The sequence below is a fragment of the Trichoderma reesei genome (genome assembly GCF_000167675.1).
Source record: "Trichoderma reesei QM6a unplaced genomic scaffold TRIREscaffold_16, whole genome shotgun sequence".
In the NCBI taxonomy this organism is placed as follows: domain Eukaryota; kingdom Fungi; phylum Ascomycota; class Sordariomycetes; order Hypocreales; family Hypocreaceae; genus Trichoderma; species Trichoderma reesei.
In genome coordinates, this window is record NW_006711163.1 from 227,544 (window position 1) to 251,925 (window position 24,382).

Genomic DNA, 24,382 nt, shown 5'->3' on the forward strand with positions numbered 1-24,382 from the left:
CTCTCCGTCATTACGATACTTGTGATACGAGCTCAGCCAGCTGTTTCGGTTGCTCGTCCACCATGCAGTCTACGTCTCATCAACCTCCGCGGCCCGGCGCCTCTGACATGATGGCGTGCTTCTCGTTGGGCGAAGCCTCACTGGAAAGCCGCCGTCTGCGGCTGCTCGTTACTGCCACGGGCACGCGCAACTCGTCTTGGGCTCAACCTCTCGTGGTCCGGCTCTCCAAGGACCGTCGCATCGAGATGAGAGCAGTGGTCGACGACCCGCCGCCGAGGCTGAATCAGCTCATCATTACCATACAGAACTCGCCCATAGCACAGGAGCAGCAAGTCGACCCGGATCACTCATCCCCTAGGCGATCTGGCCTGGACATAAGCGACCTGGTCGAATGGGCCGATCTGTTGGTTTGTGTGCCCCTAGATATGAAAGGTATTGGGAATCTGTTGGCCGGCACTAGCGAGACTTTCCTTGATGATCTCTTGAAAAGCTGGGCCAAGGCACAAAAAGCGTGCATCATGGTACCTGGAATGGACGATGGCGGATGGCTGAACCCGTCTGTCCAGCAGCAATTGGGCCAGGTGCAGACAGCATGGCCCTGCATTCGATTGATGCAGCCTATACTGTGGCACTATGAAGATGCGGCGCATCCGCAGCAAGCAACAAACTGGAGTGGATTCCGGGATTTGCTTGACCTCATCCAAAATCAGGCAGACTTGTTGAATCTCGGTCGAGACACAGAGGCCACCATCGAAGTCGTTGATATGCCCAAAGCTCGGTCGCCCACTCTCCCAGGGCTTCCATTCGAGCTATGGAGCAAAATACTGAGCTTCACGGGCGATTGGGAGCTGGCGAATGCCTTGGGTATTAGCACCAATCTACCCATTCCAGGAGAGTGGAACACGCAGATCAACGACCTGGGTGATCCTCTGCGCGTATACTCGCGCGAGCTCGAGCGGACGGTTCTGACGTGTGACACCAGTGCTATCTGCCAAAAGATATCTCAGGTGCCAGCAGACCTTCACATGCTACCGGTATTAGTTGTGAAACTCATCACACGATTTGCCTTGGTGGAAGTGCTCACTTTTCTCGAGCAAAACCATCCCCAGCTGTTCAAGGCGTTTGATGGAGCATTTCTCCCAACGAAGGCGTCTGCATATTTCCCTCAGGTCGAGGTCTTGGATTACTGGAAGAATAGTCTGCATTTTCGAGGCCGCCATGTCTACAACGCAGAGGCGATAGATGGCGCATCAAAGAATGGCCACGTGCATATACTGCAGTGGTGGAAGGAGTCAGGGTTTCCGCTGGTATACACCAAGGCGTCACTGGAACAAGCGAGTAGCAATGGCCTCATCTCAGTCCTTGACTGGTGGCGCAATGCCGCCGCCGCGGATCACAACATTGTCTTGAAACCTGGCAGGTCTCTCTTATGGGCCGCTAGCAATGGCCGGGAGGATGTGCTGAGATGGTGGCATGCTTCTGGCCTCCATGTCGGGTATGCTGGCGGCGTGGCTTTCACAGCGAGCCGGTGGGGACACGCAAATGTCCTGGAAACCTGGCGAAAGCTGCAGGGCGACGAGAACGTCATATTTGACGCCGAGGAAGTGATATTCATCGCATCTCTTCGCCAGCACGTGGAGGTGCTCGAATGGTGGCGCCGATTTGCCCAGGGCACGCTCAACGGCATGAATGGGCGAGGAGTGCAGGTCAAGTTTCGAACTAGGAGGATTCAAGAGGCTGTTGAGTCCTCCCCTAAAGCTCAAGAATGGTGGTTCCGCTATAGACTGAGTCTAGGAAAAAGCCAGGACTGGTGGCCTCTCTTTCTGCGCCTCTGAGGGCTTGGTGTGTTGCGAGGAGACGTAACGTGGTATGCTTCCTCTGTACATTACATGTAAAGTACTGAACCTCCATCATACAGCAGTAGATCTAGTCATCCTTGACGAATACTATTGGTAAGGAAGATGCAGATGTTACAGGAGAAGGGATGATCGACACCATTCTTACTTCTCTTATTCTAGTTACCAGTGACCTGAAGCGTGTGAGAAGGAAGCTCAGAATTTCCCATCTCTCCGCGTTTCGCGTTTGATCATCTCTAGATTACGGGGATGAAAAAGATGTCAGACGCAGAGCTTATCAATCGAGGACCTCGTAAGCACACCCATGCACCTCAGTCTATGGCGTCGACGCCAATGATGGGCACAGTTGCGACTATCGCGGCCTCCGCTCTGTCATCGAGTCATTCACGCGATGCCCTGCCCTCTGTCATCCATTTCTCCCCCAGACATTGTCAGGCTAGTCCAGCTGCTACTGGAAACAAGTGAAATGAGCTTCAGAAAACTAGTAGAACTGTCGCTGGCTAAGACATGAAAAGGTAGTGGTTGTGCGTAACATGAAGATTGGACACAAGGCGCAGCGCAAACGGCCTTGTAATGTATCATACGACGAATGTCTAGGACATGAACTCATTTTCGTGAAGGGTCCCAGGGTAACAAAGGACGAACTCGAAAAAAGAAAGGAAAAGAAAAGAAGAAGAACGGGAACCTTCAAGGACGAGTGAGAAATGAAGAATGGGCCAGCAAACGGTACGTGCAGCAATAGATCGATTCCAGGACAGCAAGTCAACAAGCAGCGGGCTCCGCATTGAGCCGTATCTAATTATGTACAGTAGGCGTTCCGTTCGAACAAGGGGGGAGGGAATAATAATATACGGAGACGAATCACACGCGCGAACGGACAGGGGAGGGGAGGGAACAAGACCAATTGAAAGGAAAAAAAAAAAAAAAAAAAAAAAACAGAGCGGATAGGAAAGGGAACGCCATGATGGGCGATGAAGATTTTGAGCGGTGCGAAACAGGGCCGGTGGGGGAGAGAAGCTCTGCATGGGCTTTGCAGAGCCCTGATTCTTTAGGGTGTTGTTGGCAACGGCGTGAAACGACGCCTTTGTCTCTCCTTCTTTGAGGCGATGTTACCGGAATTTGAAATTGGAGGGCTTGCTGCTGAAGATGAGGCCCAATGGAACGACGGTGATGAGATCAGTACGAAACGATGGCAGTGTTTGTCTTTGTTTCAGCCAAACGGAGGCAAAAAAAAAAAAAACGGTGTTAACGGACGGCGGACAGACGGCTTACACGACGGGTTGAGTCTTTACGTCCCTTTTTTGTGCGATGAGATGAGACGAGACGAGACAACGGTGATCGAAGACGGATATGGTAGGAAGACTGTCAACGTACGAGTTAGTAGAACCGCACTTTGCGAATAGTATGCATACCTACAGAGACGGCCTCGCAACTGCGGATGGCATCAAGGCAGCTTGTCACCGCCATTGACCAGCGCTGAAGATGTTCAAGGAGACATCCATCTTGACGTCTTGGCGGCTCGTCCTCGCCCAGAGCCTCTCGAGATGACGCATTGTCTCTACTTTGATTCCTCTGACTTGGTTCCTCGTCAGCACGAACAAGACTGGCAATCTGCCCGTGTTGAATCCCTTGCCTTGTGAAACTTCCATGACGCTTGCGACACCCTGCGTCTATCCACTAGGTATCTGTCTGTGGTGTATATAGTACGGCTCTCTCTTTGATTGCTCCCTGTTCTGATTCAGCGATCCCTCCGCACAGAGGGATGTAATACATAAGGTAAGGTAAGGTAGGCATTGCAGCCTCGTACCTTAGGTAGGTACCTAGGTATCTTGTGAGAGTAAGTCAGAGGTACCTACCTTACCTAAAAGTAAGGTATCTGTGCCTGTAGCACATATGCGAGACGATACGAAACAGGTCAACAGGATCGATCAGACAAATGTGCGCCCTGCGCTCTTAAGAGACGAGCCCGCCTGTGAGCTCTTCATAGCTGGACTTGTATCGTGCATCTCGCCGGCTAAATTCATCGTCTGCCAATTATATGCGTGTTGCGGGCACTGTTACATGTACCGTAAGATACGCGGAATACAGGTAAGGTAGGTAGGTATGCATGACGTTGGATGCCACGCCAATTACCCGTCGGTGGGCTAATGATAAGACCCAAAGACACGGCAGTCATTCAAGATCCAATGAGATGCCGAGGGGAGGAGCTGATGCTTCATTGCATGGATGGCTCACAGAGCGAGAGAGACACGTGGGTGCCCCAGACTTACATCAAAAGGCGCCGTAAGCAGACGAGGGCCTTGCTTGGGCCATCATTTCTACTACTACTACCTAGTAGTACTATCCCCTGTTGTCCTGCAGTGATGATTGCTGTGAGATGTCTCAGTTGTTTTTGTCTGAGTCAAATGGCGTATCGACTCGTGCTGGGAGCCAGTTGCTTGTAGGAGGTAGGTAGTACGAGGATTTAGACGTCTATACCCTCTATGCGGTCATAGGTACTTGTAGGCAGATAGGCGATTGAGGTGATGACTTGATAAATTGGCATGAGCTTGATACATGTATCAAGGCAGCCCTGCAGGAATTGATTTGGGTGCAACCCAGCGGCAAGCGGCATCCCTTTCCTTGCGTGCCCTACCTGACTTACCATGACGAGCGCATGCAGATGAGATTGGCCTCGATGAAATCAATACCTCTCCGGATGCCGTGTTCTGGGTAATCGAGTACATGCAAGTACCCGCGGCGATATCAGGCATTTCGAGGTGCTTTGTGATGCAAGGTATCAAGGTAACCGTGATAAAGGAGGTCGGTCATTAACAAAGGGCTGCAGCTGCAGCAGAATGACAGCTTGAGCGGCGAGCTCCGGGCAGTATATACCTACGTGTATCCGTGCCCAGGAGGTCATTTGACGCTGTCGACATTGATTTGACAGCCGTTGGGCGCTCTCGCCACCTGCAGGCCTCTGCTGATGATGCTCAGCGCAACTGTGAACTCGACTCTTCAGCGGACGAATGGAGCACCAAGGGCCCTGATCATCGCCCGTACCTGGCCCTGGGCGGCCCGTGCAGGGGGCCAGGGCGTCTTCCGCCGACCTCTGGCGCTCCCAAGACGGCCCTTAGAGAGGGCCCTAACAGCCTGGAAGGGGAACCCCTGCCAAACGGGCCTGGCACGAGTCGTCACTGGTCTCGACTTCATTTCCCACCAACTCTGCCATTTCCCACCTCTGCGAGAGTCGTCCATCCCATTGCTCGCCATGTGTCGCACCCGCGCCGCAGAAAGGCTGAGATGCTCCAGCAAAGCCCCTCCCCTCCCCCAAAGGACGGGTCCCCGCGGAAATTAGACAGCCGATGCCTGGTCAGCAGCCGACGAACACCGACTCGATGCGACTGGGATCCATGATGGTGATGCTGATGATGATGGCGTCGTGTGCCCAGCCACGGCCGAGGGCAACCAGCAGACAAGACAGACAGCAGGCGACATTCTGTACATGTTCGCATGCTTCAGCCATTGCACATGACACAAGCTGCCTACCTACGCACAATCCACCTACAGTACGAGACAAGCCGTCCGGACCGGCCGCGGTGCAGCCAGCCGAGTTTGCGCAGCCATTTCGCTGCATGATTGCTTCTGGCACGAGCACATCTGCAAGGCCACCGAGCCCGGACCTGCCCGCACCCAGTGGTGACAGGGAGGCAGAGACTCGTGCATGGGTCTGCCGTGGAGATCGTGGCTAGCGCATCCCCAACGAGGGCCTCACGCCGAGATGATTCGGGGCCAGCCTGGTTCGGCTTCACAGGCGCCAAGTACCGGCGAGGAGCACTGATCGAATGCACGAGCCCGTGCTTCAAGGAGCTGCTGCTGCCCACGGATGGGATTCAGGTACAGAATGCGCCTGTCGGTGGTATGTGGTAATATCGCCTTTGATACTACCTTTCTCAACGTCCCTTTTCTTCACGGTGCTTGTCGGCGCCAGAGGCTAACGACCGACTGCAAGCAATGGTCCCAATCGCCTCATCTCCCACTTCTTACACGGCCTCTGATTAGCACCAGGCCGGCAGACGCACGCTACTGCTAGCACTGCTGGTAGTACGGAGCCCAGCAGCGCGGGTGTGGTGGTGGTCGTGGTGGCATCCAGGCATACATACATACTTATTGGATGCTTTGCGTGCTTGGGGACTGGCACAGGTCGTATCACCGTTACTGCCGGTCAATTGCCTTTGAGCCTGCAGCGGGAAGCAGCACCTAGCTTGGCAAACCCCTGCCCTTGAGCAGAGACGAACGCTGCTGGCGTTGCATCCAGGTCGGTGATCGGTTGCCTGGCCCTGCAAGCCTGTCGACATCGTCTGAGACTCCCGCGGTCGTTGATGCCAGCGCCATTTCCCATTTCCCTCCCCTCGTGATTCAGCCAGGGCTGATTCTCGCTTCTTCTTCCTATCACGGCAGACCAGGACCAAGAGACGAACGGACAGGGTCCCTTTTTGCCTGCAACGCTCGTCAGGCCTCGAACCTCATCCACAGGCGGGCGCATCACTCATCATCTCTCGGACGGCCTGTTCTTTTTTGGCTCTGTCCTTTTGGCTCTGTCATCTCGGAGCACGCTCCTGCTCGTGCAAATATAGGCACGCACGGCCTGGGCGGCCTTGACAGCTTCACAACCCACGGCCGTTTCCTCGCATCTCTGCTCTCCCTGGCTCGTCCCTGATCGGCCGGTCGCATAGGCCACAGCTATATTGCTCCAGGTAGGAACTGGACCTGTGGAGACGGGGCTGCGGATTCTGCAGTGGTCTAATCCAGCATGGCAGAGCACTAGGCCTCGCTTCAACTTATCCCAGACGGTACCCGCAGATTTTGTTCATTTACACGAGAGCCCCCATTCCCGATCTTGCTTGTCTCTTCTGCAACTCGCATCTTCCCCGCCATTACCACGCGCCTCCAGCCAGACAAGTCGGGTGCTCTGTACTTGCCTGCGGCGTCTTCTCTGCTTCGTCGCCTTGTACAGTTTGCTACCACGACCAGGAAGAGGCCAGAACACGCAAGCATTCGAAAGGGACCCCTGTCACTAGCGGGATACGCGAACTCCAAAGCCATTCATTCTCACGGGCTTTCGTCTTCCGCGACTGCATAGTCGTTCATTCACCGACCGTACTGATCTCGAATTCTCAATCCTTCAATCGAGACTCTGGGGCCCTATAGGGACTCAAGGCGCAACCCGCGAACCCAATTTGGCTCTGGGCTCTCACGAAGGACATTCATTCATCATCAGAGCGTCTTGTCAGATGACGGAGTTGTAGTGTTGCGTTCTCATAGCACCAGGGTCGGGACGGGAACTTTCCTCCTCTTCGCTTCTTCTTTCTTCCTACCCTCGCTCACCCGGCGCTTTGGGGACATCAGACAGGATGAAGAAGTTTACTTTCTCGAGGCCGGCGCGTAAGAAGCCACAGGAGCCTCCGCCGCCTGCCATTCCGAGTACGATGCCTATGAGCAAGGCCCATAAGATTTTGGGCTCGACGCCGCTCAACATCGACGCTCCTTATCACGACCCTAAGCTGCCAACCGTGAGTGTTGGCATGTACGACAACCAGGTCTTGGATGAACCGGACATGAACATGCCCAGCGAGAAACGGAGAAACGAGCGCCAACCGTCCCCTTCCAACAGGTTGAGCGCCCTTACCGACAGCATTGGATTTGGGGCGAAGAATCTGCCTGGCACTCTCAAAAAGGCCCAATCGTCTTCCACCATCAAATCCTGGCATGACAAGTCGAAGCACTCACGCTCTCTGTCGCGACAAGCTTCGATCCCGGTCATGAACAGTAGCCACTCGCCCAACACACAGGCTGCTCCCGATGCTGAGGAGTCTCCCAGGTCGCGAAGGAAGCCCCCTAGGTTGGACTCCATCGCGATAGCGCCGCCGCTTCGAATACCGGGACTAGATTCGGCTGGTACCATTCATCACGGTATCCCCGGCGACTCTGCCAACCCCACGGTCACAACACCACATTCTACGGCATCTCATCGGCAGAGCGATCTTCGTGGCATGTTCAAACGGCGAACCAAGGACAGCTTCCGGTCTTTCATGACGGATAGCACGCCGCAAAGCGCTGTCGAAGGTCGTCGGATGACGTCTCATGCTTCAGAAAACAGGCTCTCTACGTTGTATAACCACTATGAACAGATGACCTTTCGAGATGCTGAGGCTGAGCCCGACTTCATGGGTGGCGCTGACAACAGGAAAGATTCAGCCGGCGGCCAGGGTGAAGCGCAGTGGCGAGAGCCGCGCACACGGCAAAACCTCGACTGGCTTCACAAGCCCCTCAGTGAATCAAACGAGCCGCAGCCGATGGCCCAGACGGAGTACTCATCGTCTCCAGGCGATGGTGCCAGGAGTGTTTCAAGCAGACACACCCGAACTTCTAGAGCCTCTCGGCAAACCGACAGCGGCATCATTCAAGAAGCTGACTTTTACGACAAGAGTGTTCTGCTCTTGTCTTCCGATTCTGAACAAGAGGAAGAAGACGACGAGGCGAAGGCATCCGCCAGAGACCATCTGCCTCTTCCCGCGCGGCCCTTGCCAGAAGTACCAGGCCACGGCCAGACGAGGCCGTCACGAGCGCGGCAGGCATCGGGTGGATTGCCGAGCAAGAAGACGAGCTTCGCGTCGTCCAACGTTTACATCGCTGCTCCTGGCACTGAACGGAAACGCATGTCGCCATCCCCTTCTCGGCTGAACCCGCCTCTGAGGAACAGCTCTCGTGCTTCTTCGCCCAAGCCTTCCGTGGGCTCCACAAACTCGACTGGCTCAGGCATGACCAGCCAGAACGGTTATGGCGCAGAAGAGTCGCATCTCACGACAGTTCTGCCAGCCCGTCGCCCTTCGCAGGCAGAGCTGGATCGGCAAAAGGCTTTGGCTCAGTTGACAAGCGGCTCAGGATCGTCATTGCGCCGCGGATCTGTAGCAACATCATCCGGCCAGACCGACCATGACGTACCCGTGCCACCGAGCCCAACCTCAGTCAATCGTTATCTACGATCCGCTCGATCGTCCGTCGACGATTCTGCCAGTCAGGGCTGCGTCATGACGCTTACTCGCCAGGAGGAGATGCTAATATCAGCCCTCCGTAAGAAAACCCAGGCTATGCGGGAGAAGTCGCAGCTGGCTTCCGCAAGCAATCCGCAGCAGGATACGTTCCAAACCCGAAGACACGTTTCAAATCCTTCCCAAGTAGTGACGGACTCGATGCTCGACTTTGACTTTCCCGCGCCGCCGACCCATTCAACGAAATCGCGACAATCAGTGGCGAGCTCGTTCATGAGCACGCCGATTACGGAACACCCTGACGGCGAAGACGACAACTATCGAGCGCCTTCTCGCTTGACCGCGGACACGGGATCCGAAAGAGCGTCTTTTGTCTCTTCCATTCGCGGGCCAGAGGACTTTGCCGAAGCGCAGGACGTCCTCGTCTATCTCGACCAAGGCAAGCACTCTAGCGGCCAGTGGAGTCAGGTTGGAAGCGACGGCCAACCTGTAGAAGAAGCGGTTTTATCATCGGGCTTCCAGTCCGTTCCATGGGACTACCCAGAAGAGAATCGCCCGTCCAAGGCCAAGGCAAGAGCGCCATTGCGACATCAAAATCAGACCGACTACATGTCCCCTTCTAAGCTCACCAGGCTTTCCGAGGACGGCAACGAGGATATGCCCCGACCAGACAGCCCAATATCCAACGAGACATTCCCACAACCGCAGCAGCCACGCCGTGCCGCAATGAACACGGCCCGTTTGAGCGCTGTAGGGTTCGTGCGGAGAGATCCCGAGCTGGGATGGTGGGGAGACGACGACTGAAACGAACTTTTACCACATAAGCCCTGCTCGAATATACACCTGTCTCTTCTGCCCCTCAAATTTACAAAATTGCTCTCAGTTGAGCATCTTTCGATTCATGCTTATACCACGCGTTGTTGAATCACTATGATGTTGTAATAACTTTTTTTTTTCTTTCCTTTTTTCCCGTCAAGGCGAATATTGCTGTATATCATGGGTTGGTTTGTCACTATGTCATGGGGGAAACACAAGCAAACTGATATGATACCCGGAGCAAACTGAGTGAGAGGGGAGAGTGTATCTTTTTCATCACCACATCTAAATCCTGTCCCTGTTTTCTTACATCTTTTCCTTTGGGCTTAACTTTTTCCCTTCCCAATGCATGATGGGGGGGATAGAATGGAGCGAGAACGAAGCGGAATGGTCCGGATGTATGGGCTGCAAGAAAAGCTCGAGGCAAAGGGTCGAAAGGAGGGGAGTATGGACCTGGAGGGACGAATGGAATGTCTGTGGTTATGGATGGAGGAGTTTCGGTACTTCAAGCGGTATTGCTTATATACACTGTCAAATTTGGGGATGCTCATACGGAAACAAGCTTCAATAAGGTGTTCGATGGAAGGGCAAAGTTTAACAATCTCAGCAATGAGAAAAAGAGAACCATGACCTTTGTGCGTCCAATCTATGTGAAAACGGAAGAAAGAAAAATTGGATTTGCGCTGTGACTGAAGATGGCGGCGCTACGTAAAAGGGTTCTTCATGAGTGACGTTTTTTTTTTCTTCTTGGCGGGTTTGTTGGTTGGCCTTTGCAGAGAAAAGAGAGGGTTTTCGGGTGTCTTTTTGTCTGCTGTTCCTCCTTTCCACCCCCCCCCCCCCCCTTTTTTTTTTTTTGCTCTTGCTTTTGCTTTTTGTCCACTTCATCATCTATTGAACGTCTCTTTTCCTTCCCCTCTCCCATCCCGGGCCGTCCTTTGTAGCTTCTTGCGGGTTTTATGAGTACGTCGAGCCTTCGGGAGGCTGAGGAATCTTTTTGTTTGCGGGAGCAGCCATATATCTGCAGACACCGAAGAAAGTCAGCATATGCGTGCAGCCAAGCCCCCAGCCATGACAAGTTCGACGCTCCCGCCAGTGAAGCAGAGACGAGGAGAAAAAAAAAAGAAGAAGAAAAAGAAGGGGAATAAGAAAAGAGGCTCACCTTCGCAGTTCAATCAAGATCGTCTCCATGGTGTTCTCGCGCTTCCACTGCGCCAGGCAGGGCAGCTGCTTGGGGTCGACGAGGCCGTTTTGGGGGTTGACGCAGGGCAGGTTGATCTGGCTGACGAACTGGATGGTCGGGGGCTCGTCGGGATACTTTTCGCCGCAGTGCATCTTGAGGCTGTAGATGCGGTTTTCGTGGGCCGACTGTGGTGGGTTTGAACTTGTGTGTTAGCCTATGCTCTGTGTTGTTGTTGATGATGATGATTGACACCATCTCTGTCTGTCTGTCTCTCTCGCGAGAGAGAGAGAGAGACCTATTGAGTCTCTCGACATATTGAACGCTCTTTGTCCGATGCCAACAAGACAGAGAGAGGGATAGAGAGAGAGAGAAGGCGCAAATACTGAGAAGAGCATGGTCTTCCTGTTCGAGGGAGTGTGTCAAGGTCTTACATGAGGAGGTCCCAGGATGGTGCCGTTCCAGTTGGACATGAGCAGGTCCTCTCCGTCCTCGAGACCGTAGCTGCAGGCTTCGGCGCCGAGGCCCTTTTCGCCCTTTTCGAGCTCCTCCAGGAGGCGGAAGTTGCGCGGGACCTTGGCAGACATGGTGAACGATTATATTTGCTGTCTTGCTTCTTTTCTTTCTCCTTTATCCTCTGATATTGTTCCTCTGTGTGGGTGTTGCTCGAGCTGGTTCGTTGACGGAGGAGAGGGGTTGCGTAGCAGCGTAGCAGCTATGGCCTTCTCGTCTATATTGCTCTTTGGTCGAAATAAACGGTCAAACTATCACAGCGGTCGTCACAGTCGTGAATCGGTCGGTTGGTCTAATCGTGGGATCAGCAGCAAGGGAAAAAAAAAGTGCAGCTCTGTCTGGGCGCGGGGCAGATTTCGGTGTGCAAGGACTTGCTGTAAGGCATGGAAGCAAAAGAAACGATGATGAGTGATATGACGGAATGGCCCGGGGTGTCGAGTGACCTTGGCGGAGGTACCCTGGCATGTAAGCTGTTGGGCATCCATTTGTTAGCGCTCTGTATGGAAAGCACGGCAGGTCGGGTAATTGCCGGGTACAGGAGCAGAGAAAGCCCGCGGCAGCTCTTGGAGAAGCTGCTGCACCTGCAGGCATCATTGACATCTACTTACTAAACTAATAGACCTTTCAAGTTGATTCCCTCGTTAGGTATACGACCGCCACGACTTTCCTTTTGTCTTGTCCTCTGTCCAGCGCTCTGCCTCGGGTCAAGTTGGCATCAGGGTGACGCTGTTCCACTGCCAGGCAGCCTCATCCTTGGCGGACATTCACAGCCTCTCGGCGGCTGAAGCAGCACGCAAGGCAGCTCACATACAGCTCAACACACCATACCATACAGCAAGACACATCCTCCGAATTCCCACGATGCCCTCACTCCCGCCCCCAAGAGCCGCCCTCCGCGCCGGCAGGACAGCCTCGAGGGCCCTCCTCCTGCGCCCTCCGCAGCCGCACTCGTCCTTCACCACCTCGTCGCGCACCCTCCTCCCCGCCAGCTTCTCCGGCTCCTCGAGCGGCAGCAGCTTCGGCGGCCCGCTGCCCTCGTACTTCCAGAAGCCGCGGCTGCCCGCCAACACGATTGTGCGCTTCGTACCGCAGCAGACGGCGTGGATCGTCGAGCGCATGGGCAAGTTCAGCCGCATCCTGGAGCCCGGGCTGGCGATCCTGGCGCCCGTGATTGACCGGATCGCCTACGTCAAGAGCTTGAAGGAGGTGGCCATTGAGATTCCTAGTCAGAGCGCCATTACGGCGGACAATGTCACGCTGGAGCTCGACGGCGTGCTGTTTACGAGGGTGTTTGATGCCTACAAGGCCAGGTGAGCTTTTCTTTCTCGCGGGTTGCTCTACATATGCTTTCCCTTTGCTCGCCAGACGAACTATCAAAGGTCTATGGAAGAGCTCAGGGGATTATTGAAACATCCCACCCAGCCATTGAGTGCTAACGAGATCTCTGTGCTTCAGCTACGGCGTCGAGGATGCCGAGTACGCCATCTCGCAGCTCGCCCAGACGACGATGCGCTCCGAAATCGGCCAGCTGACGCTCGACCACGTCCTCAAGGAGCGCGCCGCCCTCAACACCAACATCACCGCCGCCATCAACGAGGCCGCCCAGGCCTGGGGCGTCACCTGCCTGCGCTACGAGATCCGGGACATCCACGCGCCCGGCGCCGTGGTCGAGGCCATGCACCGCCAGGTCACCGCCGAGCGCTCCAAGCGCGCCGAGATCCTCGAGTCCGAGGGCCAGCGCCAGAGCGCCATCAACATCGCCGAGGGCAAGAAGCAGAGCGTCATCCTCGCTTCCGAGGCCCTGCGCGCCGAGCGCATCAACGAGGCCGACGGTGAGGCCGAGGCCATCCTGCTCAAGGCCAAGGCCACCGCCGAGGGCATCGACGCCGTCGCCGCCAGCATCCTCAAGGGCTCCCACGGCGCCCAGGGCGCCATGAGCTTGACCGTCGCCGAGAAGTACGTCGAGGCCTTTAGCAAGCTCGCAAAGGAGAGCACGGCCGTCGTCGTGCCCGGAAACGTCGGCGACATCAGCGGCATGATTGCCACCGGCCTCAACGTCTACGGCAAGGTCAGCGAGGCCCAGGCAAAGGTGATGGCCAAGCAAATGGTCACACCATCATCCTCCAATGGCGAAGCCGAGAGCGCGCCTTCATCCGGAGAGACGCCCTCGGAAGAATATGCCAATGAGAACAAGGGCGACTTGAAGGACAAGGTGCTGGAGAGCTTCAACAAAGTCACCGGCAGGAAGTGAAAGAAAGGTAAAAAAAGAAAAAATCTCCAATCTAATGAAAGAAGGGAAGAAAACAAAAAAAAAGATATGATTCAAAGGAAAATCACCCAACATGTATCAATCATAACGAACAGGCCAGATATGGAATCGCAGAATTCTCTAGAGGGCAATTGTGGTGAAGAAGTTTGAAGGTCAGGGGTTAAGAGGGGGGGGGGGGGGGGGGGGGGGGGGGAAAGNGCGTTGTTGGCTCATGTCACGACTGCAACTCCAACAGACACGGCGTTAAAGTTTTTTTCTGTGCGACTTGTTTCGCATGCGGTGGTTCACGTTTCTACGTGTTTGCTCGTTTTTTGTACGCATTTGTAAAAACCTGACTAGGTAGTCTGCTTCTTTGCGTGTTTGTCTGTTCCGCTCCTCAACATGTAAGAACAACTATTTCCAAAAGGGGGCTGGAAGAGAGTACAATGATATGTGAGAAGGAGGGCAATGTATGAATAGGCGAATACCACTTCAGTTTTAAGATAGCTCCGATGAACATATCCCTCGATTCATAGGTAATGCTTCTTTAGAAGGAGCAGAAGAGACAGGGCGTGCAAACAGATGATTGACTAAAGACATTAGATTCATGTATCCTCATACGACAAATTGAACCTCATCGGACATGAGCAACCCATTAACCCTCCCAAATGTTGCACGTGCTGGGGCACGTGACTTGGGTCGGCAAGGCCACCCACACCTTCCTACGTAATTCCGTAATTCCGGAATTCCTCTCTTCCCTCTTCCATAGCAGCAGCTAGCCAGCTACCTCAATACACAGCTATGGCCTAGGTCAGACCTCACGACAGGTTATGAGCCCCCGCATTTCCACTGCGGACCTTACTCTCCTTTGCTACTGCTAGTAGCTGGGAGACTTTGTTATGAAGAAAAAGAAGAAAAAGGCTGACGGCCGCGATCGTCAACGGCCTTAAATGGCCACGGTCGGCAGCCTCAGTCACTAAAAAACAACAACAACCCCCATCGTCAACACCACAGCCTAGCCACAGCCTTTAGCCGCGATCGGTAAGAGCTATAGAGCCTCGATTAGCAAGAGCCACCTTTTTCTACAGCAATATCACCAGTCAAGCCACCAGTCAACCATTACGACCCTTATTTTACAGCTAAAAGACCCAATAGCCGGAAGCCAGAAGCCAGAGCCCTCGTTGCCAGAAGCCAGAGCCATTGTTGCCAGAAGCCAGAGCCCGTTGTTTGCCGGAGCCAGTGCTACGGCCGGGAGCCTAGAGCATTTTTATCGGATGGATTGAGAAGGACTGGGAGGACTTGGACTTGGAGGAGCTGGTTGGAAGCCGCGATAGCTTCACTTTTGTTTTCTCTTTCTTTGCGTGGCTGGCCTTGGGGGGATGTGTTGCACGTGCTGGGGCACGTGACTTGGGTCGGCAAGGCCACCCACACCTTCCTACGTAATTCCGTAATTCCGGAATTCCTCTCTTCCCTCTTCCATAGCAGCAGCTAGCCAGCTACCTCAATACACAGCTATGGCCTAGGTCAGACCTCACGACACCAAACACATAACAACAAATGGTATCATTTCAATTTTTCCCTCCCCTTCGAATCTCATCCCATTAACTCATTACCAGACAAGGAACTCCCCCCATCCTATCATATCTGTGCAAGGTTCCCTTGGGTTCCGGCAATCGGCAGCACTGCAGCGTGAGAAGACGCTTACAGAACGAACGCAACGAGAGCAAGGAAGCCGGCGACGAGGCTCGGGGCATTCATCGTGCCGCTGCTTCCATCGTCCTCGCTGTCGCCGTTGCTGTCACCGCTGGAGCTGCCACTCTTACCGTTGTCGTTGCCGCTGTTGCTGCCGTCATTATCATCGCCTCCATCATCGCTGCTGCTTCCACCGTTGCTGCCACCGCTGCTGCCCCTGTTCGATGTAGGCCTGGGAGTCGTAGAAGGCTCGGTGAAGGAAGGCTCGGTGGCAGTGGGCTGGCTAACCTCAGTCGAGCTGACGTCGTCGCCGCCAAAGGGGTTTGACTCGGTAGGGGTAGCAGTAGGCTCGGGATCGGGCGAGAGGCTGTAAGTGGTCGGACGAGAGCCGCCAGAGCCTCTGGTAGAGAAGCTGTCCCCGATGGTAGAAGTCGGGTCATCATCCCCGCTACCACCACTGCCGCCGCCGCCGCCGCCGCCGCCGCTTCCTCCGAGGCGGCACTTGAAGTCGGATGTACAGGTCTGGCCGGCATTGCAATGATAGCCGTTGTGGCAGCAGACACTGCCAGTGGGCATGCATTCGTCGTCGCAGGCCTCATATCCCAAAGGGCATCCGCCGCTACCACCGCTGCCGCCACCACCACCACCACCACTTCCATCGCAAGTGCCCTTGGGCACACAGAACTCGCCGCAAAGATCACGGTCTCCATTGCAGCCAGTGGGCGGTCCGTTGCAGATCTTGCCCACGGGGCAGCATCCGTCGTCGACGCAAGAATAGCCAATGTCGCAGTACGCGCCGTTGCCGAGGCCGCAGCAGATGCCAGTCAGGGGCATGCAGTTGACGTCGCAGGTGGTCATGCCGATGCCGCAGCCATCAGAGACAGAGTGGACGCCGAACGATGCAGCGCCCGGGCCGGCGACGGTGATGTTTCGACTACTACTGGCTGCTGCGACGTTCATGGCTGCCAGTTTATCGGCAGCGGCGAGCCCAGCTGCGGCCAGGAGGAGTGCAGAGTAGACAGACATGATTGTATAAGAGTCGACAAGACTGGCAACGAAACGTGTAGACGACGATGGCTCAGACTTTTGCTAGGAAGAAGCAATTCCCGTTTGACCGTAGGACTGCTTGACAGAGAAAGACGTGCAACTGCCGTAGCTGAAGCTGGGTCCCGGCCACCTTTATAGGTAGTTACGCAAAGCTGCAACGACATTTCCTCAACAAAATGCCCGATTCATCACTCCCAGAGCTCGCCTGCGTGCCTAATCCATTGACCCTGGGGATCCTGCGAAGCCATCACAAGCTAAAAGACCAACCTATCCAGGGGTCCAAATAAACAAGCGACACTCCATCCTGCCTTGATTGGCGAGGCTCATGGACGGTCTGGAGGGTTGACAAGACCCCTGCCGGCACTAATCCTTCAGCCCGTTTCGCCAAGCATTCCCAGTATGGCAGAGGAAGCCTTATTCCAGTGCCACAGCCAGCCGGTGGCTTGAGCTACTGCCCATCTTCATGCTGTCCAGCTGTGTGGCTTCATGCGGGATGGCTGAGCCAATGGGTTTGTCAAGCAATACTAACACCAAAGGCGAGGGTGTGGGTGCCTGACTCTGCTGTTCTGGTCTCTGGAGGCGGTCAAGTCGTGGTGCATTGCTGTTGCCAGTAACAATAGACATGGCGGAGACCAAGAACAACTCCAATCGATGCCTTGTCATGATGGGTTGAAAGAGGAACAGACTCATGCAGAAGCGGGTCTGATTCTTTCAGCTCCCGGGGACCATGTGGACAGGACGATCTGCTCGAGGAATAGTGCGAGGCAACAGTTGGATGGCAGTAAAGATTAGAGACATGGGGTTGCTCTAGCTCCCCATATTGCCAGCGACAGACCCTCGTGGACCAGGGCTGGACCAGACCGTTGCAGGCGATCCTCCTCTTGCATATACCCCAGCAACAGCGACGGGGGTCGGACGAGGTCTAGGCTTCGAGTGCGGATGTTCACCGATGGACCGGCTCTCGCTCTCGTCTCCAGGAGGAGCTGTCCACAGCTGGGGGGTTGTAACTGTTAAGCTGATCCGTGAGGCTGTAGCTATGCTCTTCGGCCACTTCTCTGGCAGCTCTTGCATTCAACAGATACTTCTTGGAACAATCGTCGTCAACGGGGACAGTTCTTTTGGTGAAATGAGGGCAGGCAGCTCTTTGCTCGGCTGTCGCAGCGGAGCCGCACTTAAGCTTAGCTACAACACTAAGACAAGCACCAGCCTCAGCCGACGCTCTCTGTCACCGTCTGATCGTATATCGTATCTGTGCCGTCTTCCAAAGTCACCCCGGGCTATGAATCCTTCTTGCTGCTTTCCAGTGGCACAAGAATGAGCTGAGCCGACATGCTCGTCCTGCATGGACCTGTCGGGGAAGATGCCATTGGGCTGAATCAGGCTCCGGTCGATGCAAGTACAAGCCACTGGCTGCGACACTCCGTGAAGCTCAACCCCCCTCTCGATAGGTAGGTAGGTAGAGCAGTCTGTTTTTCTTCCTTTTCTTCCTTTTCCTCCCTCCATTCATGACCTATTTTCTTTTTTTCTTCACCTTGTCTTCTATTTTTCTGTTCATCTCCCCCGGGTTCGGCGTGATGTGTTCCCTCTCTTACAGAGGGGCGAACCAGGATGATTGCGGCTGAACTTAGTCTGTTGACTTGTCAGCGACTGAGATTGGAGCCAGTCTGCCTTGCATTTGCGCTACATCAAAAATAGAATGGCAGAGCAGCTGCAGGCGGGTGTGGTGGGAAATCTCCTTTCAATTTGCTCAAGAAGCAGCTGGATGAGCCGCATTGGCCATCCCATCAAGTTACCAAAACATTCATCCATTCGTGTTGTTCGAGGCAGTCAAAGTGTGCGAAGTCGCGTAGCGCGTTCAACCTGCCAATTCGAGGTAGTAATTGCGGGTCGATTGCGACGATACTGCTACCAGCAGAGTCTAAACGGCCAGTGTCGTTCGTATGAGAGTCCCGACGATCCCTTCACAGGCAAAGGTGGCCTTGACATTCTCCCCCTTTTTAGCGTCCAAGCGGACGAACATGATCTTGGTCGTCTCCATCCTTTTCACGCTCCCCCTCCAGAACCACAAGAGCCGGCCATCATCCCCTTCAATCACCAGAGTCGCCCAGGGATTCCGTTTGCACCAGGTTGGCAGAGCGTCATTGCTATATCCCAACAGAACCCTAGTGATCCAAGACTGTTGGAGGGGACATGTGCCTTTGTCTTGCTTGCCATCTCGTTGCGCGGGCATGTACTCGGAAATCACAGAAAGTTGCATGTGTAGGAGTGGGAACCCCGACAGTTGAGTGAGCATTTGATGTCCAAAGGGTGGATTTCTGCTGAGAAGTCGTTCGATATGATAAAACTCCAGTCCAGCAAGTTGCTTGATGGTCTTGATGCCCGCATCAGTGAGGCGCTTCATCTTGGCCGCGCCAATTCCTTCGACTTGTAGCAATTCGAGTTCGGTGCCCTCCCACACCTTCGCCTTGACGCTCCTGAGGACATCGAGAGTGACGGTGACTCCTCTGCCGTCCTCTCTCTCGCCAAAGATGTCGGCAAGGCATCTCAGCACGCGATCCAGCACGACGTATATGCGGCCGCTCTCTCTCATCAGCTCTTTGCGGCCGTTTGCAGAGATTTTGTTGGGCCACCCCCCTCGCGAGAGATCAATCTGGATGAGCAGAAACACCTTCTGCCACGACTCGGTGACAAGGCCACTGATCGGGTACGGGATGCCTGTGTGGTCGTTGATCTCTCGAAAGAGGTTTTTCTGATCTTGCTTTATTGGGAAGGACCGAAACTCTGCTGCGTGACAGGCAATCTCGAGAACCTTTCGGCGATCGGGCGCTTTGTCGATCGTAGAGAGCGATCTGAGGGTCGGCAACGACAGCTGGTATCGAAGTCGAATGTCATTATGCTTTGGCGTGTCTGGCTTTCCCGCAGTTTGAGGGGAAGATTGACAAGAGTATTCCTGCTGCGTGGTTGAGGCAGAAGGCGGCGGTCCTGTGGAACTGCCATGACGGCCGATGGTCCGGTTGAGAGGCGTGAATGAAGAAGCCATGAGGCTGTTTGTTGTCTCTCTGGCCAGCACGATGAAGCTCTTGTGGCAATTTGATAGCTGGTGGCGGGCTGTCAACTGCCACACGTGTCCATCTATTGCGGCGAAAAATCCCGGATGAATAGAGAAAATGGATTAGAAGAGGAGGAGGAAGAGAGGAGAGAAGAAATGCTCCAGTCAAGAAGAGGAAAAGGACACATCTAGTACCTAGGTAGGTAATCCAGCATGAAGGGGGAGGTCGGTGGCTCCTTCCCAACTTCGCCATGTCATTTCTTCATCAATTCAGTCCTCTCGCACCTTCCTTTCAGGTGTGCTTTATCTCTCTGATACCTATCTTGTATGACGTCTGGGTACCTACCTAGGTAGACAAGACACTTTGATACCTACTAGGTATGCAGCTCGTCAAGTCATTTCCGATATCCATGCATCACACGCAACTCGGTTGCTGTAGGTACCCAATGGATAAACAACTCTCGATTCCAGGGCAGCCTAACTGTAGAGCTCAAAACTAGGTATAGGTAACGAATGGAGAAGAAAATGCATCTAAGGCTAGGTTTACAGGAGAATCGCAACGAGACGACACCTACAAAATGGTGCACCAACCACCGCCAGGGCTTCTCTTCTAGAGGCTTCTAGTCACGCCAACATCATCCCAGGCCTTGCGAACCGTCTTGGCGGCATCGGCCCCAAACTCCTTCTTTGCAACGTCCACGGTCACGTCGGCAAACTGGAGGAACGTGCTGTTCTCGGACACCTGGCCGCTGCGCATCGTCTTCCACCAGATCTGCCCGGCCTTTTCCCACGAGTAGCCGCCAAAGGCCTTGGACGCCAGGTAAAAGGCTTTGTTGGGAATGCCAGAGAAGATGTGGACGCCGCCGTTGTCCTCGAATGTTGGTGTATAGTTCTTCATGTTGTCGACTTGGGGATCTTTACCCTGGTGGCTGTTAGTCTGGGATGATTGACGTGACAAGATGCTCTCAACTTACAAAACGAGGATCGTTGTACGCCGTTCCCGGGGCTTTCATGCTTCGGAGGGCAACACCTTTGACGCCTGGGAGAATGCAGTCTTCGCCGATGAGCCAGTCGGCACTGGCTGCGGTTTCGTTCTGGACCTTTTGCTTGATCATGATGCCGAACACGTCAGAAACATGCTCGTTCAGAGCACCCGGTTGTCCCTGATAATTGAGGGGACTCGTATGCTCTGTAACTGCGTGCGTCAACTCGTGCCCGATAACGTCGATGCTGCCAACAAAGTTGCCCAGGAACTCGCCGCCATCTCCAAACACCATTTGCCGCTCCTCGGTATCCCAGACTACCTCCAAGTTAGCCAACGGACTACCTTGTAATTGAGGGGAAGAGGTCATCACTTACAAGCGTTCTCGTACATGTCTCCAAAGTGGACAGAGCTGATGACGTCCGAGTTCTTGTTGTCTATGGAAATCCACTTGAACTTGTCTTTATAGAACTGCAAGACAGTTCCGACATTGTCATACGCCTCATTGACATTCTTGTCCGTGACCGCTTTGTTACCCTCGGCCCGGACAAGCTTGCCAGGCAGCTTGCCCTCGCTCGAGGTGTGCTCGGCGTCGTACACGGATCGCTTTGTCGTTGACTTTGATGCATCGGCATCCGGCTGAGCCGCTTCAATGCCCTCTTTTGCTCGAGCCTCAAGGTAAAGAGCATGTTCGAGGTCCTTGGCGGCACGCGCTCGAGCCTCCTCGTCCACATGCTCAGACTGGGATAGGGAGCGAAGAACAGAGGAGGGAACAAAGGGACTTGTAGGCGGCGGAGCACGGCTGGCGCGTCGGCTCTGCACTACGGCCTCGAGGTGTAGCCTGCGTTTGGCGGAATGCGTTTCGTGAGAGATGAGGGCAGCTCGAGCTGACTGGCGGATGGCATCGGAGTTGTGAGAGGATTCGGAGATGGCCTTAAGGAGGTGAGGCGGGATGATGTAGCAGCGGTGGGCCATGGTGCAGATGTCGTCTGTTGCGTGGGAAGGATGCTTGACTTTCGATGAGACCAGAGATACAGCAAGGTGATATAACTTATTGATAAATATGATGAAGAAGATGATATTGATGTTGAGATTATACGAATGAGTTGTTGTTTTGTTGGAGGAGATGTAGACTGGCGGTGGGATTTGAAGAGGCAGAGCATCACATTGTCTCCTTCCTGCCTCTTTTATAACAGACTTCATCATGGTCAATTGCAGTGAAAATGATCGTGCCTTCACCGACTGATGGCAGATTGGCGATATCGTCGAGTAACGTCAAGGCAGTCACGATGCGTTCTTGTGTCAACATGGCAAGTCAAACACTCGCAAGATCTATCACATCAGGCCTTTCACCTGTCTTTCTTCCTGCAGGAGTAGCGATATCTCGCTTCGAGGTCTCTGTGGCGCAGAGGCTCTGAGTTAGTCATGGAACGACGTTGGATTTCCAGTCGTCTCGTGATGCCATCGTGCTTGACGATGATGCCTACTGTAGTATAAGAGCCAAGTTTGACAGCAAATGCGAGTATGGCCAAGTGAGACACCCGGCCAAGGTGATGATAGCGAATCTCAGAAAGCTTGCAATTGCCACAACTGTTGATACGTCTAGTACCACGCAAATCTCGTCAACGTTGGCATCTGCACGTGTCTTGTGCTTCAGAAAGGCAGTTATACATCACGCATTGAACGCCTCTTGCCAGCGATAGCAACAGCGCTCCCCACGTCCTCTTTTCAGTGAAAGCTAAAAACTGTGTAAATGGGTGCATGAGATATATTGATCTTCTTACAAGTTGAAGTAAAGGTTTCACCTAATAGCCAAGTAATGATGTGAACCGTCCGTCAATAGCAAATGGCCCAAACTCAAGACTCCATCATCGCACCCTGCGTCACTTACACCCTCACGTCACACAAACCAACACTCCACTAACTGAAGCAAAGAATATACAGTGTCTCCAATAAAAGCTCAAGCAAAACCGCGCCAACATAGGAAAACATTTGCGAGCAAAGAGACTCAAAGTAAAGCCGCGTCCCACAAACACGCTCTCCTCAAAGCAAAAGCTGAAGCTCCATGACTCGTGCCTCTGCGCTTGCTCGGCGCAACACTTCAACTTGTCTATCTGAGCTTGCCAAGCTAAAGTAAGGCGGCTAGAGAAGCTATCTCGGGAGCTTCACCTGAGAATGAGGTCCTGGCCAGAAGCCAAGCCGGGCATCGGATCATCAAGCTTCTGGGCAGCTTCAGCAGAGTCTACCGTCAATCCTCATGGGGAATGCCTGTGGAAAGCAAGGCTTATAAGCTTGTGCGTTCATTGCCAGGTGAGTCAAAACTGCCTTGTCCGGCCTGGTAGCACGTAATAACTTCTAAGCCTACTGCACCTGTGAGTTTCGATCAGACGTCTATTACTGTACCACAACCACACCACACGTTAATATCTCGTACAACACACGAGGCTCGCTCTACTATACCCAGCCCAGGACAAGCCTATAAAACAAGATGGGACAAGAATGCGAGACGAGAGAGACAGAAACGATGAAGCAAACAACACCGAGGTTTCGCTTGATGTGTTGCTTGCTTTCTCAAATAGCATCATACAATGCAGTCAATCACACATCGCAACGTATACTCGAAGAGAACATCTTACAGACGTTTAACTTGTACGCGTAGAAGCTTCACCATCCCACGTCCACAAGCCGCCCATCCCCCATCCCGCCTAGCTCCAACAGAACAAGTCAGTCAAAACTGGAAGCAAAAAAAGAAAGAAAACAAATGGCCATCTGTGGAAGAGACCATCGATAACTTCGTCTCCGCAGCCCAGTAATATCCGCAATTAACGGCAACGCATCCTCTTGCCCAATGCAGATAAGTTGCATGTTCGGCGTCTACCTACTCGTGCGTAGTACTACTTCTTGTTGACAGGGGGAAAGGGGGCCGATTGTCCGATCCTTGGGCACCGGATATACTATTACATCTAACCTAGGTACCTTATGAGTTCTTGGTCTTGCCTTTTTCTCATATTATCTCTAATAATTGATACATGTAGCATCTCTACTAAGGAGAGGTAGGTACCTTTATTGATTACAGCGCCAGGCTGCATGAGTCTTCATGCACGTAATCTCTGCAACACCGCCTGTGAAGAAACAGAACCGCGCGCAGAACTGAATTCCCGCTCACCCACTTAATCACTCAATCTCTCAGGACATACACCCTCGGACTCCCAAAACACAACTCACAAGCTCATCCGTCACATTCGTCCACACCAAGCACAGGCCTCTCAAAGCCCAGAGCTCGAAACACCTCAACCTCCATCGTTGCTCCTCCCTCCCTCCCCATCATCTTCCTCATCGCCATCACGAACCACAGAACCACAAACCACAAACCACAAACCGCAGCTCGTCCATCCCATCATCCCCTTACCCACACACACTCACACACTCACACATCAGTAATGTGTCTTGGCAGGCACCAAAACGAAATGAATCCCTAATACCACTCACTCACTATACATTAATACCTCGTACCCTCACCACCACCCACCTTCCCTCAAGATACCTCAAAAACATGTAACACCTCTCAAGGCAAAATTCCATACTATCTGAATTCCGCCCCAAGACCCCTGCCGCTCTTCCTTCGGGTCTAAACCCAAGAAGAACCGAACCCTTCCCGACTCCATTCCCATTATCGCGCCTTGTTGCGCGGGGGAAGACGAAGCTAGTGTAAAGGGCACTAGGCTGCGTTTGTTGGTGTGCAATTTAAACGTGTTGCCCGGTTGGGTAAAGGACGTTGGACATGGGACATGGATCATAGGCATGGGTCATGGACATGGACATGGATGTTCCGTGCTTCCTCCGTATTACCCCGTATTCACTCGCATCCGACGACGACGACAACAAGAGTGACTGCCTGCCAAAGTATGGGGTGCAGGAGTCGAAGAACCGTGGAGCACGGAAGACAAGTCAGGAGACAGTTGCGGCCAGAC

The 24,382-nt window shown here is 53.8% G+C and overlaps 6 protein-coding genes across 6 annotated transcripts; 3 read left to right on the forward strand and 3 right to left on the reverse strand.

The window, feature by feature from the left end:
* Nucleotides 1-110: 110 nt before the first annotated feature.
* On the forward strand, nucleotides 111-1,917 carry TRIREDRAFT_22831 (uncharacterized protein; the record flags this gene model as incomplete). Its single annotated transcript, XM_006967101.1, has 1 exon — nucleotides 111-1,917. The coding sequence occupies one exon, from the start codon at nucleotides 111-113 to the stop codon at nucleotides 1,833-1,835; it is 1,725 nt and encodes a 574-aa protein (XP_006967163.1). The 3' UTR covers nucleotides 1,836-1,917.
* A 5,332-nt stretch (nucleotides 1,918-7,249) lies between these two features.
* On the forward strand, nucleotides 7,250-9,691 carry TRIREDRAFT_109494 (uncharacterized protein; the record flags this gene model as incomplete). Its single annotated transcript, XM_006967155.1, has 1 exon — nucleotides 7,250-9,691. One exon carries the CDS (start codon nucleotides 7,250-7,252, stop codon nucleotides 9,689-9,691), a length of 2,442 nt encoding a protein of 813 aa, XP_006967217.1.
* Nucleotides 9,692-10,558: 867 nt separating this feature from the next.
* TRIREDRAFT_122872 (uncharacterized protein) lies at nucleotides 10,559-11,770 on the reverse strand. The gene is made up of 3 exons (XM_006967239.1): nucleotides 11,315-11,770; nucleotides 10,863-11,068; nucleotides 10,559-10,721 (listed from the first exon to the last, which is right to left on the reverse strand). Exons 1-3 carry the CDS (start codon nucleotides 11,465-11,467, stop codon nucleotides 10,658-10,660), a joined length of 423 nt encoding a protein of 140 aa, XP_006967301.1. The 5' UTR covers nucleotides 11,468-11,770; the 3' UTR covers nucleotides 10,559-10,657.
* A 646-nt stretch (nucleotides 11,771-12,416) lies between these two features.
* TRIREDRAFT_29709 (uncharacterized protein) lies at nucleotides 12,417-13,482 on the forward strand (the record flags this gene model as incomplete). Its single annotated transcript, XM_006967110.1, has 2 exons — nucleotides 12,417-12,703; nucleotides 12,849-13,482. Coding segments are annotated over 2 exons (921 nt in total), but the record flags the coding sequence as incomplete, so codon positions are not given.
* A 1,779-nt stretch (nucleotides 13,483-15,261) lies between these two features.
* Nucleotides 15,262-16,359, reverse strand: TRIREDRAFT_122874 (uncharacterized protein; the record flags this gene model as incomplete). The annotated part of the gene is made up of 1 exon (XM_006967240.1): nucleotides 15,262-16,359. One exon carries the CDS (start codon nucleotides 16,357-16,359, stop codon nucleotides 15,343-15,345), a length of 1,017 nt encoding a protein of 338 aa, XP_006967302.1. The 3' UTR covers nucleotides 15,262-15,342.
* A 1,939-nt stretch (nucleotides 16,360-18,298) lies between these two features.
* TRIREDRAFT_65494 (matellopeptidase-like protein) lies at nucleotides 18,299-21,386 on the reverse strand (the record flags this gene model as incomplete). The annotated part of the gene is made up of 4 exons (XM_006967241.1): nucleotides 18,299-19,330; nucleotides 20,058-20,351; nucleotides 20,404-20,729; nucleotides 20,789-21,386. The coding sequence occupies 4 exons, from the start codon at nucleotides 21,384-21,386 to the stop codon at nucleotides 18,299-18,301; spliced, it is 2,250 nt and encodes a 749-aa protein (XP_006967303.1).
* Nucleotides 21,387-24,382: the final 2,996 nt, after the last annotated feature.

Excerpts from the sequence above, each read along its gene's own strand:
- TRIREDRAFT_122872 (XM_006967239.1), bottom strand. The coding sequence starts at position 11,467 with ATGTCTGCCAAGGTCCCGCGCAACTTCCGCCTCCTGGAGGAGCTCGAA. Across the intron at positions 11,069-11,314 it reads CCATCCTGGGACCTCCTCAT|TCGGCCCACGAAAACCGCAT; the intron begins GTAAGACCTTGA and ends AACCCACCACAG. Across the intron at positions 10,722-10,862 it reads ATCTTGATTGAACTGCGAAG|ATATATGGCTGCTCCCGCAA; the intron begins GTGAGCCTCTTT and ends CGGTGTCTGCAG.